The 14,878-nt window shown below is 49.7% G+C and overlaps 1 protein-coding gene across 1 annotated transcript in view; it reads right to left on the bottom strand.

Moving 5' to 3' along the window:
* Positions 1-148: 148 nt before the first annotated feature.
* NPC1 (NPC intracellular cholesterol transporter 1) overlaps positions 149-14,878 on the bottom strand; it is a 44,066-nt gene continuing 29,336 nt past the window's right edge. The window contains exons 12-25 of the mRNA XM_069569238.1: positions 13,896-14,085; positions 13,178-13,360; positions 12,308-12,422; positions 10,454-10,581; positions 10,218-10,358; positions 8,378-8,467; positions 7,806-7,996; positions 7,094-7,209; positions 6,361-6,490; positions 4,824-5,024; positions 3,312-3,543; positions 2,475-2,588; positions 1,521-1,683; positions 149-960 (exon numbers count right to left, since the gene is read on the bottom strand). Coding sequence (XP_069425339.1) covers positions 878-960; positions 1,521-1,683; positions 2,475-2,588; positions 3,312-3,543; positions 4,824-5,024; positions 6,361-6,490; positions 7,094-7,209; positions 7,806-7,996; positions 8,378-8,467; positions 10,218-10,358; positions 10,454-10,581; positions 12,308-12,422; positions 13,178-13,360; positions 13,896-14,085 — 2,077 coding nt within the window. The 3' untranslated portion in view covers positions 149-877. The remainder of the gene's footprint in view (positions 961-1,520; positions 1,684-2,474; positions 2,589-3,311; positions 3,544-4,823; positions 5,025-6,360; positions 6,491-7,093; positions 7,210-7,805; positions 7,997-8,377; positions 8,468-10,217; positions 10,359-10,453; positions 10,582-12,307; positions 12,423-13,177; positions 13,361-13,895; positions 14,086-14,878) is intronic.

Below are 14,878 nucleotides of genomic sequence, written 5' to 3'. Positions count from 1 at the left end.
TGACTCCTTCAGGGCTTCCATTGTTTACAGATCTCCCCGCGTCTCTACAGTCTCTCTGGGCAGACAGCGGGGTTGCTGGGGGTTGTCAAGGCACCAGCCAGTCCTGTGATGGCATGAGCTGTGTGAACAGAAAGGATGACTCAGAAGCTTAGGAAAACAAAGTATTTTATGAGAGAAAAATAAGTTAAAACCCAGTATCCACATCTAGGAGCCGCAAAGCATTCCCTTGTTTTCCTGCTTTTGTGCCTCGTCTTAACGGATTAAATCTGCATTTTCCTTTACAGGAGAACACTGTGAGGAACATGTCGCTTTTTTCAAACAAGTTTTTGGAGACCAAGCTCTAATGAGGCCTACAACATTCTGAGGTCACTTGCTAGTTTTATATATATATATATATATATATAAAATGTGTACAAAGTTAATTTATTGCATTAATAAAGCTCTTTAACCTACAAAATGTTGTAATAAAGTATGTATCTACCACATCCTCAAATGTTACTAAAAATAAGGTGTAGAACTTGTGTGATGGCTTACTCCTGAAAAAGGAGAAACATTGCATTGATTGGCCTTTAGGAAGTGTCAGTGAGCAGATCGCAGGCTCCCTAGCGCCCCCTTTCTGGCTGCCCGAGAAACAGGCCTCATTCCTGGGGAACCGAAAGGTGCTCCAGCGCCCTGGGGCTGCCTTCAGGTTCAGTAATACTGCCTCCAGTCAGAGTCTGCATTCCTGAGTTTAAAAGCGCTCCAGCCAAAGCGACTGCTGTTAAGTAGCCTGATGCTTGCTCACGTCCAGGGTTCAACCGAGCCTTGACGACGCGGTTGCTGTCCAGTGGTAAACCAACTGACCCGCAGACACAGTCTCAAGTCCGTGAGGGGGCAGCTAGAAGTTGAGGAGCTGTTCTCGCTCTGTACCTCTATATCGCTGCTGCGTGGTCAGACTTTTGGCTTTATTTATTGACGGTCCTGTGAGGGATAAAATAACTTATGAATCATCTCTTGAGAAAAGAAGATGGTTTCAGAACTTCCTGTCCCCCAGAGATTTAAGGGGGGGAAAAACCCTCATTTTCTCAATCACGAAGCTATAAATCAAGCAAATTAGTACTGTTCTGTCAACCACGGGTCATTTATAGAAGCTGAGGTTGCCACAGAGGTAAAACACGCTCCTAAGGAGAACTCCAAATTAGAGACAAACCGCAGAGCAGCGTGTTCTTTAAAGTGAATGGAAATGAAGGCTGCTGCGGGCACCGCGGGCTGTGGCCAAACTCAGGTCCTTCTCAGCGGGGAGGAGCCCTGGGCCTCTGACATGCAAGCTCACTCCCAGTGCTGACCACGTCAGGCCCCGGTTTTCTAATGAAGTGGTTTAGCCATGAAGCCTCAGGATCAGAGTTTTTCTCTTAGAATAAATATTTATCAAATGACCACTGGTATAAGTACGTTCAAATACTTCAAAAGAAAGCTTCAAGGTACCCGCCCTTCTATCAGGCTTCCTTCATCCCACCAGGTTAAAAACAAAAAGCTCTTACCTATATAACTGAGTAAGACAGGGAGGAATATTAGTCCATGAGTGGCTCCCAGTAAGACCATAGCTAAATACATCCTGAAGTAAAATATCTGGAAAATTTGAGATTTGGCAAAGGCCAACACGATAATGCCTCCAAATTTCGTTAGTGTGATTCCACTGAATACCTAAGAGAAGAGAGATAGGCTCAGAAACCACTTGTATCAACCGACCATAATTGAACACTTCCTCTTAAAGGGATTTCTTAAACACCAAGGTCCAAAGTAATGGGGGACTGAACCCCAGCTTTTGGAATTACTGATAAGCAGCATTTGGCTCTGCCTAAATTGTTTAAATGCTGCTTGTGAATCTGAAAAAAAAAAGGTGCAATAAGGATAAAAGCTGTGTATTTTGCATATACCCCCATAGCAAGGCTATCAGCACCATTTTTCCAAGAGCATTAGTTTTAAATTAAGGTATGTACATTATGTTTCTAGGCAATGCCATTGCACACTTCTCATTGTTCATCTGTAACAGTATTTTCTATGGTGGGAAAGGAACTGGTTCACAGTCCAGCCCCGTATCCTGGTTCAGCCTGAGAACCTGACCCACAAACCACACTGGGCTCCAACTGCGGCAGCTCGCCTGCTTTCCAACACGCATGGCTGGGCCTGGGCTTTCAATGGCTCTCACATCAAACATGTTTTCCTGCTTCAGCCAGACTGTGCAAAGGAGTCACCAAAGGGAACAGTCCTAAAGAATTCCAGGCTACAGCTCTATGCGAGATACAGCTCTATTCAAGTTTCCTGAACTGCCTGAAAACTTGTAATCCTGAGGTACTGCCGCGAAATCAGAGATAACAAATTCTGTTTTCAGAATTTTGAATGGTGAAGTTCCTTCTCCTGAGAAGCTCTCAGTTGCCCGACTGGGCCCTTCACGGTGAAGTCGCTGCCCGGGTGGCCCGCTTGGCGGTACTTACAGAGCTGCCCATGTGGGAGAGTGCCTCCTCTGCCCGCTCCACGCGGCTGCCCTTCGTGCTCACCGTGAACGCCCTCGTGATGTGGCTACAGAACTCCACGGAGATGCCGCAGCTCTGAAATAAAGTGTTCCCATGAGGGCTGCTCTGCTCCGGTTAAAGCTGGTAAAGGCAGCTACCCCTTCCCAGGATCTGTGGTTACCAAGGCACCCTGGGGGGCATCAAGGAGCACCAAGCAGAACCCCTTCTACTTGTAAGACAAAGCCCCCGTGGCACCCACATCAGCTATCCCGGGAAGCCCATGGAATCTCCAGATTCCTCCCGCAGATCGGCCTTCTCTGGGTGAAGCGGCTGAAACCTCTCAAGGTCCTCAAAGCCCCGACCCAGGCAGCTCGCTGTCATCTCTTTAGCAGGGGCTCCTCACTGCCACTCCCCCTGAAGCATGTTCTTCTATCTGAAGGGCACATGCACTGGGTCTAGCTTCTGTTCATACTTCTGTTCATACTCAAATACGCATATATTTAACACTTAAAAAGCAACTGGCAACTACATGAGAGGCAAAAAGTCCTGGTCAGAAAATTCCATCCAGCAGGGCCAATTTTTCCAAGTGGAAATGGAATATCTTGCTGTCATCAGGCTACATACTTCGACAACTCACCCTTCAGAATAATACAGGCAGAATACTTCAGCCAGACCGTGAGGTCACACTGTCATCGTTACGTGACCATGTCCAACTGCCCATGTGCACCAAAAGCAAGAGCTGACCTTGACCTTTCACCCCAAGAAACAAGGCACATCGGTGGCACGGGAGTGAGGGCTGAGCGTTCCCCCAGGACTCACCATGACCAGGTTGACCAGAGAAACCGCATTCAGGCTGATGCCCCACAGCCACATGACGCCAAACATGTTGACGAGGATCATGGCGATGGTGGCGCACATGACGCCCGCGGCCCACAGCTCACAGCCCAGGAGGCCCACGGCCACCAGGAAGATGGCGCCCAGGGACACGCCGAGGTTGAAGACAGTGTCGTCAATCATGGTCAGGTACTGCTCATAGAAGACGTAGAACACGCTGGGAGGGGGAGAGGGGTCTGTTACTGCTCGTTCTCTCTCCGGGAAGCCTTACCCCTCATCCTGCCGCCACTGCGAAACGAAGCTACCCTGAGAGGCAGGCCTCACAGGAAACCTCCCTGGTTTTGTAAGACTCGCCTTTGGCAGTTCAGCTGGACCTCTGACCACGGACGCCCAAAGCAGGGCCTCGCAGACGTGTATCTTATATCAAGGTTTTGCTCACGTGCCCAATCCATTCTGCTTTGTGCTGTGAGTGTTCAGTCACGTCTCTTTGTGACCCCCTGGACTGGAGGCCACCAGGCTCCTCTGTCCATGGGATTTGCTTGGCAGTACTGGAGTGGGCTGCCATGCCTTCTTCCAGGGAACCTTCTGACCCAGGGATCGAACCTGTGTCTCCTGCATCTTCTGTGCTGCAGGCGGCTTCTGTGCCTGCAGAGCCGTCAGGAAAGCCCCTGCTCTGCTTTGCAGGCATCATCTATAAAGAGTGTTTCATGGTACTTTGGGAAAATAAGCTTTGGTCTATCTGGAGGATTACCCCCAGTCAAACAGGGTCTGTATAGGACCTGAGGAGATAATGCCATTTTGGCAAAGTTAACCAGCTCCTCCTAGAGGTCAGGACACCTACTCTGAGAGCTCCTTCCACAGGATAACAAGCTGGCCCTCTGTCAGGAAAAGGTCAAGGTTTCCTGAACTGAGACCCCGGGGGTTCGTGGGGAAATCACTTGTTTCTCCTACTTTTCTATATTGTTGAAATTCAGTATTTTGTAAAATATTTTCTTAACTTTTTTTGGCCACACCCCTCTGGCATATGGAATCTTAGTTCCCTGACCTGGAATCAAAACACACACCCCCTGCAATGGAATTGTGAAGTCTTAACCACTGGAGTGCCAAAGAAGTCCCAATATTTTCTTTATAATGAAAAAAAATTAATAAACGAAAGCAAGAAACCTCCACAAAGGTGCCATCTTCAGTAATCTGCATCAGGAGCCCTGCCTTGCTGGGCCCTCTCTGTAGGGCCACCTCCCAGGCGCCCCCACCCCCGGCGCCCGCTGCTGTTCTGCAGGGTGAGCTCCACCTTGAGACTTTGGCAGGTGCTGCACAATCTGGCTCTCCTTGCCCAGACGCCATATCCAGCGATAGGTTTCCCCCAAGCTTAGGATGGAGCCAGGGTCAGAAGGAAAGCCAAGTGTCAGCACCATACTCCCCCACCCCCCGCCAACCTCAGCAAGGAAGCCCCGGCGTGTGGGGCCGCTCCCCAGGACACCCTCGTGTACACTTTACCTGTATGGGAACACCCGGTGATCACCCCCTTGCTGGTTCATGGTCCTGGTGATGTTGTTGGCGATGAGGCGGGCCTTCTCCATGGCATCGATGAAGTCAGCCGAGGTCTGCAGCACTGTGTGGTAGGTCATGAAATATGTGGCTCCCACGCTCGTGCCGTTGTCCAGGATGTTGACGGCCGAGCTGTAGGCAGCATGTCCCCTGCGACAAGACAGCGGTGTCAGAGGCCACACCTCGTGCCACATCTGCAGGATCTGGGCATCCAAAGCTTAGTGGGGTCACCTGACCCTGAGCTCAGGGGTCAGATCAGCTGTCAATTTCAGGGACAGGGAAGCCCTTGAAAAGGAAAGAGGAAGGTCTAGCTTATGCTTTCCCACACTTTGCTGCTTTGGTTTCTTTGCACGCAGCTGCTCGTTTCTGTAGCTGGCTCTACTCTGCCATCCAATGTATTTTTTTACAGAGTGTGTGCCCAGCCATGCTGTGTAACAGGAGGCAGGAAGGGACGGGGGCCCTGGAGTCAGGTGGCCCTGAGAGCACCCTCAGTCCTGGAACCCTGGGGTAAAATGACTAAATTCCGGCAGCAGTGGCATCTGCAAATGGGTGCACCACCATCTCCTCACAGGGCTGTAAATAAATGAAGTAGTGTCAGTGAGGTGCCAGGCACGGTTCGGGCTCAACGGCAGCTCCCTGTGAGTGGCGGCTTCTGCCTTCCAAAGAGCTGCCTTCTCTCTGACTTGTCTATGCAGGCTGAGCGTTCAGTCTGCAGGGAGATCAAGATGCAAGGTTCATTCCTACTTTGTTGTGGGGGACAGTTATCCCACAGTACCTAGCCTAGGTCCCAAAACGCAGACATGACACATGACTGATGGAACTTGGGTCATATTATGTAATCTTAACGAAAACCAGGGATGTCCAGCATTTACCATTATAATGTAAATATAACCCTCACCTTCTAGCTGAATCCCCCCAACTCCAGCCCTCAGTTGTCTCTGCTATTTCTGGGCCAGAGACCTTATTTCCATGGGAACTGGCTGCCTGGCTGGATGGGGAAGTGGGGCAGCCCAAGAGCTCATGTACAGACAGGCTGGCAAGAAGCACAGAGGGGAAAGGAAAACCTAGACCTTTACCCCAGGCAACATCACCAGGACAGATCTGTGGTCTCATAATTTCCACACACAACTGGACAGCCCCTTTCACGTCCTGAAATGCCCACATCCCTCTTCACACTCAATCCTGCTGGAAGCCTGCACAGGACTCCAAGTCCTCTGTGCCACCACGAGGGCCAGGACACAGAGGGGAGCCTGGGACCAAATGCTCAGACCAGTCAGAATCAGCTGAGAATGAGAAAGGAGGAATTTTCTTCAAAGGTGGTTTGGTTTCTCTGCTTTCAGAGAAGGGTGGGCACAGGGTGGCACATGGCAGAAAAGAGGCCCTTCCCGCCCACCATGCCCACCCAGCCCCTCCCCGACCCCCACACCATCCCAGCGCACATGACATAGGACTCGGGCATGCAGCTGAACGGCTCAGCTTCCCTTACCCTTTGCCACACTTGGGGTTCGGGTTGTCGGAGAGGAACATGGGCAGGAACCTCATGAAGTCTGCGCCCTGAGGTCTCTGCTTGCCCTCCGGAGTCAGCGGCCGGCAGCGGACACAGGCAGGGTCGACCACTGTGCAAACGGGTGGAGGAGCCCGAGAAGGACGGGTGTCCAGATTAAAACATTTTAAAATCATAATAAAGAAATGGCGGGAGTTTCTTCTCCTTAGATCCAGAAGCTTCAAACAAGTGATCTTTGCAGTCTAATGAAGTGGAAGTCCCATTTTCCCCTAACATAGGCTGTACAAATTTCCCTCCCCAAAGCAGGTATTACCAGAGCAGAGGGCTTCCATGTTTTTATGAAGAAAATTCTAGGACAACCTCAACACTCTTATAAAACCATAGGGCAACAGTGACAAAAAAAAGAAAGTAGGCCCATGACAAGCTACAGCCAGATAACAATCAAGAGAGGCCGTTGGTGTCACTGAGAAAAGATAAGAAGCCTGAAAACCAGAGTCCCCTGACCTGGTTCGGCCTGCAGCCCCAGGGGGGGCAGAAGATGGGCTAATGGGGCATCTCCAGAGTGGACCACGGAGGAAGGGGACACGGACAGGGGGATGAGACCTGGCAACGGCCGATAAAAACAGGTGGAAGCGGAGGTGACATGCAAATGATTTTTAAACAATAAATTCAAACTTTTTCAGAAAGGAGGGAAAGATCTAGAAGGGTCAAGTACCCGACGCATTGCAGAACTGCTCCGTGCTGTTGTAGATGCGACAGCAAGATGACTGAGGCTTGACCCAGTCAAAGTAATCGTCAATCCAGGACGACGGGGCAAAGCCTATCCGGGTGCTAGAGAACAGGAGAGAAAGGGTTACGGATGCCCCCACGAGGAGGAAGTCTTCAGTTTCAGTCCCTTTTCCTGAAATTCAGAACTTCCTTTTCTAGACCTTCTCATTCTACCCGGTCAGAAGACAAACCACATAAGTTACTTAATGGGAAAGGCTTTCTTATATAAGGTGGTCTTGCTATATTTAAAATGACCAATTAACAAAGATCTATTGTATGGCGCATGGAACCCTGCTCAATGTTATGCGGCAGCCTGGATGGGAGGGGGTTTTGGAGGAGAATGGATACATGTACATGTATGGCTGAGTGCCTTCACTGCTCTCCTGAAACCATCACAACATTGTTAATTGACTATCTCCCAATACAAAATGATTTTGGTGTTAAAAAAATTAAAAACTGAATTAAAAAATAAATAAAATGGTTGTTGCTTAAACCAAAAAGAAAAAAAAAGAATATGAGGCAGTCTAATTAGCCCTTTGAGAGGTTTTGCTCATGTCAAGCTAGATTCAGCCTGCATTCTGCAAGACAGATTTTCCAGAAAAGCCATCTTTTGAGAGAGGGGCAAGGCCCAGGTGCCCGTCTGCAGCTGGGGTACTCACTAGCTGTCCAGCTGGGCAGCTGTGAAGACCTGCTGCACCAGTGAGTCGTTGTTGCAGCCGAGGCCCCCACACACCATGTTCTGACCCTTCGTGGACGTGTAGTCGTGGCCCTCCTCCAGCACGAAGTACACAGGTGGGCCTGCGTGCAGGTACTGATTCAGGGACTGGAAGTAATCCGTCACGTAGGAGTCCTGAGAGGGAGAGCGAGCAGACAATAGGACACGGCGTGAATGTCCCACGAGCCGAGATGCTTCCAGCCCAAGTTCCTGAGTACCCCCATAGCCGGCACCCCTCCCCACCCTGGGCCCAGGGGCTTCTCCGGTCGGTCCCACCCTTAGGAGGGCACCTCATGAGGTCAAGACCAGCTGCTCACATTCTGTAGTGGCGCCCAAGGCCTGAGCACTCAGAAGGCCCAGGTTAGTGGGCAGGACCCCGGGGCTGTCCCTGGGACGTGGGAGAGCCTGCCAGCACCTGTGTTCAGAAGCCGGCAGAGGCTGAAACGACCGTGTGTGTCTGGGAAAACGTATTCACCGTGGGCCAAAGAAGTTAGAATAAAAGAGAAAGCATCTTACATCCGGCATTGAAAGAGACTGATCCAATCCGATCTCTACTTTGTTCAGGACTGCGATGCTGAAAGACAGCACACCCACAAATACTGCTACCTGGAATGAGAAGCGAGTTGCAGAGGCAGAGCTGTCCTGAGCTGAATGACACAAATCAGGGACTTCTCTGGTGGTGCAGTGGCAAAGAATCTGCCTGCCAATGCAGGGGACCTGGGCTCGATCCCTGGCCCAGGAAGACCCCACACGCCTCAGAGCAACTAAGCCCGTGTGCCACAACTGCTGAGCCCGCATTCTGCAATAAGAGAAGCCCCTGCAATGAGAAACCCATGTGCCACACTAGACAGCAGCCCTCTGCCCACCACAAGCAGGGAAAGCCCTCGAGCAGAAATAAGGGCCCAGCGCAGCCAAAAATACATTTTAAAAGAAAGAAGAACATAAACCAGATCTTAAACACACAAACAGGACTTTCGTAAACTGCAAAGCAAGTTTAAATGACATACTAAGAAAACAAGGAGTCCGGGGCAGTGGCTGAAGTCACGGTCTCTAGAGCCAAACTACCCGATCCGAATCCCGGTTCTGCCTCTGACAAGCTGAGTGACCCTGGGGCAGTTATTTAACCTCTCTGAGCTGCGATTTCCTTCTCAATAAAGCAGGAAAAATTAGACTTGTAGCATCAGAAAGTTTTGTGGATTACATGAGAAAACTCTAGGAATAATCAATCCAGAATTTAGTGTAGCACACTGTACTGACCACAGTACCAGATACCAAGTATTCAATAAACGGTAAATATTCCTATTACTGGAATGAATTTATGCTTTTAGCAGAGACGTGATACACTATCGCTATTGGGTATATCCAGCATGTAAACTACGAAACGATCCTCCAGGCTGCTGTGGACAAGGGACACTGCAGGGAGGGAGTGGGCGGGGTGTGTGTGCGGGGCAAGGTGTGTGTGTGTGTGTGTGGGGGCAGAGTGTGTGTGTGTGTGGGGCAGCGTGTGTGTGTGTGGGGCGGGGTGTGTGTGTGTGTGGCAGGGTGTGTGTGTTAGGGTGCGTGTCAGGGTGTGTGTGTGGGGGGCGGTGTGTGTGTGTGTGGCAGGGTGTGTGTGTGTGTGTGTGTGGCAGGGTGTGTGTGTGTGGGGGCAGGGTGTGTGTGTGTGTGTGGCAGGGTGTGTGTGTGGGGTGGTGGTGGTGTGTGTGTGTGTGTGTGTCTGTGTGTCTGTGTGTGTGGCAGGGTGTGTGTGTGTCGGGGGGCAGGGTGTGTGTGTGTGTGTGTGCGTGCGTGTGTGTGTGTGTGTGCGACCCTGAAGCTGAGGACAAGAGCGATGAGACAGATTTACCATCCCGGCGGCCGTGGTGCTTACACAAATCTGCAGTAGGTGAGAAACTGGCAGAACTAGACACACACACTGTGCGAATGTCAAGCTCGGTTTTGATACTCGGCTACAATTACCCAAGATCGTGGCAGGAAGCTGGGCAAAGGGCAGCAGGCTCCCTCTGTGCTACTCTGTCACTTTCTATGAATCGGTAATTATTTTTTTTTTTTAAAACCCAAAGCCCCCAAAACTCTTGTTATATTGACTGCTAAAAATATGTTATATTTGTCCATATCTGCTATGGCTTTTTTTTTTTTTTGCCACAGCACACAGCATGAGGGAGTTTAGCTCCCCAACCAGGGACTGAACCCACGCCCCCTGCAGTGGAAGCAGAGTTCTAACCACTGAACCGCCAGCGAAGTCCCATCCATTCTCGGATGTATACTTAACAGCTGTCGGCACCCTTCCCAAGGTGACTTCTCAGAAGGCGGGTGACGAGGCTGTTTGGGGACACCACAACAGACAGGCTCGTACCACGAGGGGCCGCATCCAGTCCTTGAGCAGAAGCGGGGCGTAGGAGTTTCTGAAGAAGCGGAACAAGCAGCTCTCGGAGGCCTGGACGCCTGTGTCGTCTGCCGCCCCCTCGACACAGCAGAGAACGTCCAGCTGGTTCTTCTGAGGGGACCAAGGGAGACAGAGGTCACCCTCTGGCTGCCTCACCCAGACTCCAGATTCAAAGGAAACGGGCTGCCATGCTGATGGCCACTCACCTCTTGCCGCTTAATGTCCAAGCCCAGGAGGCTCACAAAGCAGGTGATCTGCAGGAGGAAGTCGATGAGGACCGCCATGCCCGCGAAGAGAGAGAACGTGTGCACGGCCGGCATCACGGACAGGCCTCCTGCGGGGAGAGGACAGAGGTCACGTCCTCCCTGGCCGAGGGCACGCGGCCTCACGCGCACGTGCACAGATGAACACGAGGCCCCAGAGCAGCCAAGCCCACGAGGAGACCCCCACCTCCCCTCCCAAAGGCACTTTGTCTGCAGGTGTCACACCAGAACCACCCTGGGAGTTAAACCATAGACTCCGGGGACCTGATCCATCCCACTTTACCAAAACAATGGAAATTCAACCCTAATTCTACTGATCACAATTCTAGGGCCCCATCTCTGTAATGTAACACGCTCTCTGAGCAAACGTACGCACATCAGCACCTGAGAACCATTCATTGCTTATGGGATCTGTTGAGATTCAGTCCACAGGAGGGATGGTATTTCAGTCTCTAGGTTAAGTTACAATCAGATGAGGCTGCTGCCTGTAAGCATCCTCCTGGCTACTAAGGCTCAGAAACTGAACACCGGCCGCTCATGGGCCACACGTATATCAACCCATTTTGTGTGTATGCTGTGTGTACGCTCAGCTGCTCAGTCGGGTCCAGCTCTTTGCAACCTCATGGACTGCAGCCCGCCAGGCTCCTCTGTCTGTGGGATTCTTCAGGTAAGAATACCGGAGTGGGCTGCCATTTCCAATTCCAATATCAGAATTTTAAAACATTAAAAAAACATAAGGAGCCAATACTTCCCACTGAAGTCACAGTGTCACTTGAGTGGGAAAAACAAAGCAAAACTCTAGATTCACAATGTTGCTTGAGAAGAAAACTGAACCTGGCTCTTATAAATGGGAGCCATGGGGTCCCCCACACCCCCAACCCCTCCTGTTCTCACAAAGTCACTCCAACCTTAAAGCCCAGGGTCAGCTGCTGTCACCAACACACTTGGCTGGTTTTCTTATCATAGAAAGAAAGGAAGTAACTTTTTGGCACCCGTATCTATCAGAAGGAGCCACAGAGCCATGGGCCCCACGTGCGCTGCTTCATGGAAGTGGAGGAGGACGTGCGTACTGGTGCAGGAGTCTGAAGACCATGCGCGTACCATCCCTCCTGTGGCCCCTTGTAAGGCGTCTTGAGGCCCCTGGAGACTTTTCCACTTGTGACCACAGACCGTGTGTCTTTCCTGGACTTACGGGGCAATCCTAGCCCGCGTCCTGTGCAGAGGACGCGGCCAGTGTTCTCTTACTACACACCAGACATGGGGCAAGGAGGGGCCTACTGGATTTCTCCACGTGAAAGAAGACAGGAACGCTGGGTTGTGTTCCAGCTCGTGGCTCCTTGTACAGAAGGAAGATTCGAGACCCTCTGCTCAGTCACAAGGGTGCTTCCCAGTGAACTGAGTGTGCCGAGGAGGAAGACCGCCCTCAGGAACAGGGGTACACACCTCAAGGGCTAATGCCTGTGACTGTGGAGTTGCTGCTGGGGGCACTGTGCTGGGAGGACTCGTGGCTGTGCAAGGCTGCTATTTTCAAATCCCAGCACTCACCAGCGCTGCTCAAAAGGGGAAGGGGCAGGAGCTCTAGGTATCTCAACCAACCACATCAACACCACCCCAAAGCAACACGAAAGAAGACGCTTGCTAATGGTGCCCAAGTTACTGCCACCGATCCTCTTCATGGTCCACTCTGATACTTTAGAAATACAGAATAAAGCTTAACAAAGGAAGAACGCAGAGGGGCGTTCTGATACACACAGGCTCAGCACATTGCAGAGCTGGCCGAATTCCAGGAGTAATTACCTAAGAAAAACGCTACCGTCTCGGCGAAGGATGAGAGGAACATGCTGGGAGCCACTTCTCCCAGGACCCGGCCCACCTGTTGGTCCAGGGTTTCCCCTTGAAGACGTTCATCTCTCTACAAAACAAAAAAAAGTGAAACATGCAACATTCACATTTCTCAATTACAATGCCACCTCTTTGCTTCTTGGCTGCCTTGTGTTAGCTTGATGGGAAAGAACAATGACTGGCAGAATCTACTTGTTTATAAACCTTATACAATAAAGAGGTGCAGACCCCAAACTTTTCATGTTGATTCATTCAGGGTATTTCTGAAGCCCGGAGCCAAGGGAACAGGTGAGAGGCTAAAGGATTGAATCAGGTTTCAGGAAAATCCATGCAACATAGGCTGCAAGTGGCTGAACCTTTAAATAACACTCTTAGGTGCCACTGGGCCTCTGCCCAGGTGAGGCCTGCAGGACAAGGGACCCTGGAAGAACCAACAGACTGACAGCATCTTCTACATCAGGGTCCTATGTTGACCTTTGGCCTTTTAATAGCACTTTTTCAAGTCCTTCCTTCTTCTATACTATGTGGAATCATTTTAATAGCGGCTCTGCCCAAAATATTTTCCACAAGTGCATCAGCACTTTTTGCATGCATGCTGCATGTATTTAAAACCAATTCTCACTTTGTATCTATGCCACCAAGCAAAGAGAAGGGTCTTATACTTCTTGGTCTCAAAGGGTCCAGAACAAGCACCAATACGCAAGCACTCAGAGGCATGGTAATGAAGTCTCCACGTGTCACGCTCACAGGTACCCTGCGTCGAGCCAGCATGCGTGCACGTGGAGCCTGGCACCTGGTCAGATGCTGTGAGGCTCTGAGACGTACCTGGTAGGTCTGGACCAGGATGAAGATGTTGTCCACCCCCACAGCCAGCACGAGGAATGGGATGACTTCAATCACAATGAGGGTCAGGGGGACCCCGATGTAGCTGAAGATGCCCAAGGAGCAGGCCACCGAGCTCAACACAATCAGGACCCCGGCAATGCCCAGGGAGATTTTCGAATCCACCTGGAGATACCACAAACACATGAATCAGCATTTATAGTGTTTTCTGTCCTGTTCCTAACAGGTCCTCACTTTCACCTTTTTACATGCTTAGTCCCCATCCAGATTTCAACGTACAGTTCAAGGTTTGAGAGAAGACATGAAAAGCTGTCTAGGTCTTCCCGAGCCACATATTTCAGGGCCTACATTCTTAGGTGATGGCAAATTAGGGGGAAAAAAATGAATTAGGGGAAGTAAATTTTAAGCTGAAGATAAACATTTGGAAATAAAGAAAACAAGGGCAGGAAGCAGAAAATGTGACAAACAGTTAAAACACTGACAACTTCCCGTTAGGACCCCATGATTCCACCACAGGGGGAATGGTCAGGGAAAGAAGACCCCAAATGCCACATGCCGAGTCGTATGGCCAAAAAATAAAAAAAGCACAGGACAATTTAAGGCAGTTTTGAACATAATGAACTATGACATCATGCTGTGTGCTGCCATTTCTAATACACACACACATACACGTACAGATATACACACACACCCCTCTTACCAGAAGCCTGCGACAGCTTTTGATATGCCCCAAGGCTATGGAAATATATAAAAACATGACGCCATAGCTGATCAGAACAGTGAAGACGTCACTGTTACTTTCACGGTTTAGTTCATCTTCAATGCTTCGTTCAGCCTTAAAAGAAATGGTCAGATTTGGATTCTCGTAGTTTTTCACAAAATTAATGAACCTAAAAGGGTAGGCAAAATTTTATACTGTTAGTTAAAAACTGAGTGACAGCTAAGTGAGGAACTTCTTCCTAACTTTTACGACACAAAAGACACACTTAACCCTTCTCCCTCATGAGGACTTTCTATACTTGCCAGATGACAAAGTTCCAGATACGCTGAGTTTTCTACCATTTAAAACAAGTTGGGACCAAGTTTAAAAACTGCTTCATAGTCTCATTTCATTTTTTATGAAAACTGATTTCTAAGTGCAGTGTGTTATAATATAGATATATGCTCATGGAACAAAAATTTTAAAAATCAATCTCAGAGTCAATGCAATCCCTACCAGTATCCTAGCTGACTTCTTTATAGAAAGACAAATGGACTCTAAAATTCTTATGGCATTGCAAGGGGCCTAGAACAAACAAAATGTTCTTTAAGAAAAACAAAGTGGGAGAATTCATGCTCCGTAATTTGAAACTTACTACCAACCAACAGTAATCAAGACAGACAGTCTGGTTACCAGCATAAGGACAAGCATACAGGACAAAGGATCAGAACTAAGAGTCCAGAAACATGCCAAGTATTTTCACCTAATTTTCAATAAAGGTGGCAAGACTATCAATGGGGGAAAGAATAATCTTTTCAACAAATGGTGTGGGACAACTGGACAGCCATATGCAAATGAACGCAGTTGAGCCCTTACCTCATATCATAGACAAAGAACTCAATGGATCAAAGACCTACATGTAAGAGCTAAAACCATATGACTGTCAGGTGAATACATAGGTGTAAACGTCCAGGTCCCTGGGT

The sequence above is a fragment of the Ovis canadensis genome, chromosome 23 (assembly GCF_042477335.2).
Source record: "Ovis canadensis isolate MfBH-ARS-UI-01 breed Bighorn chromosome 23, ARS-UI_OviCan_v2, whole genome shotgun sequence".
Taxonomy (NCBI): Eukaryota; Metazoa; Chordata; class Mammalia; order Artiodactyla; family Bovidae; genus Ovis; species Ovis canadensis.
The sequence above is the reverse complement of the archived record's forward strand: the minus strand, read 5'-3'. Positions and strand labels throughout refer to the sequence as shown.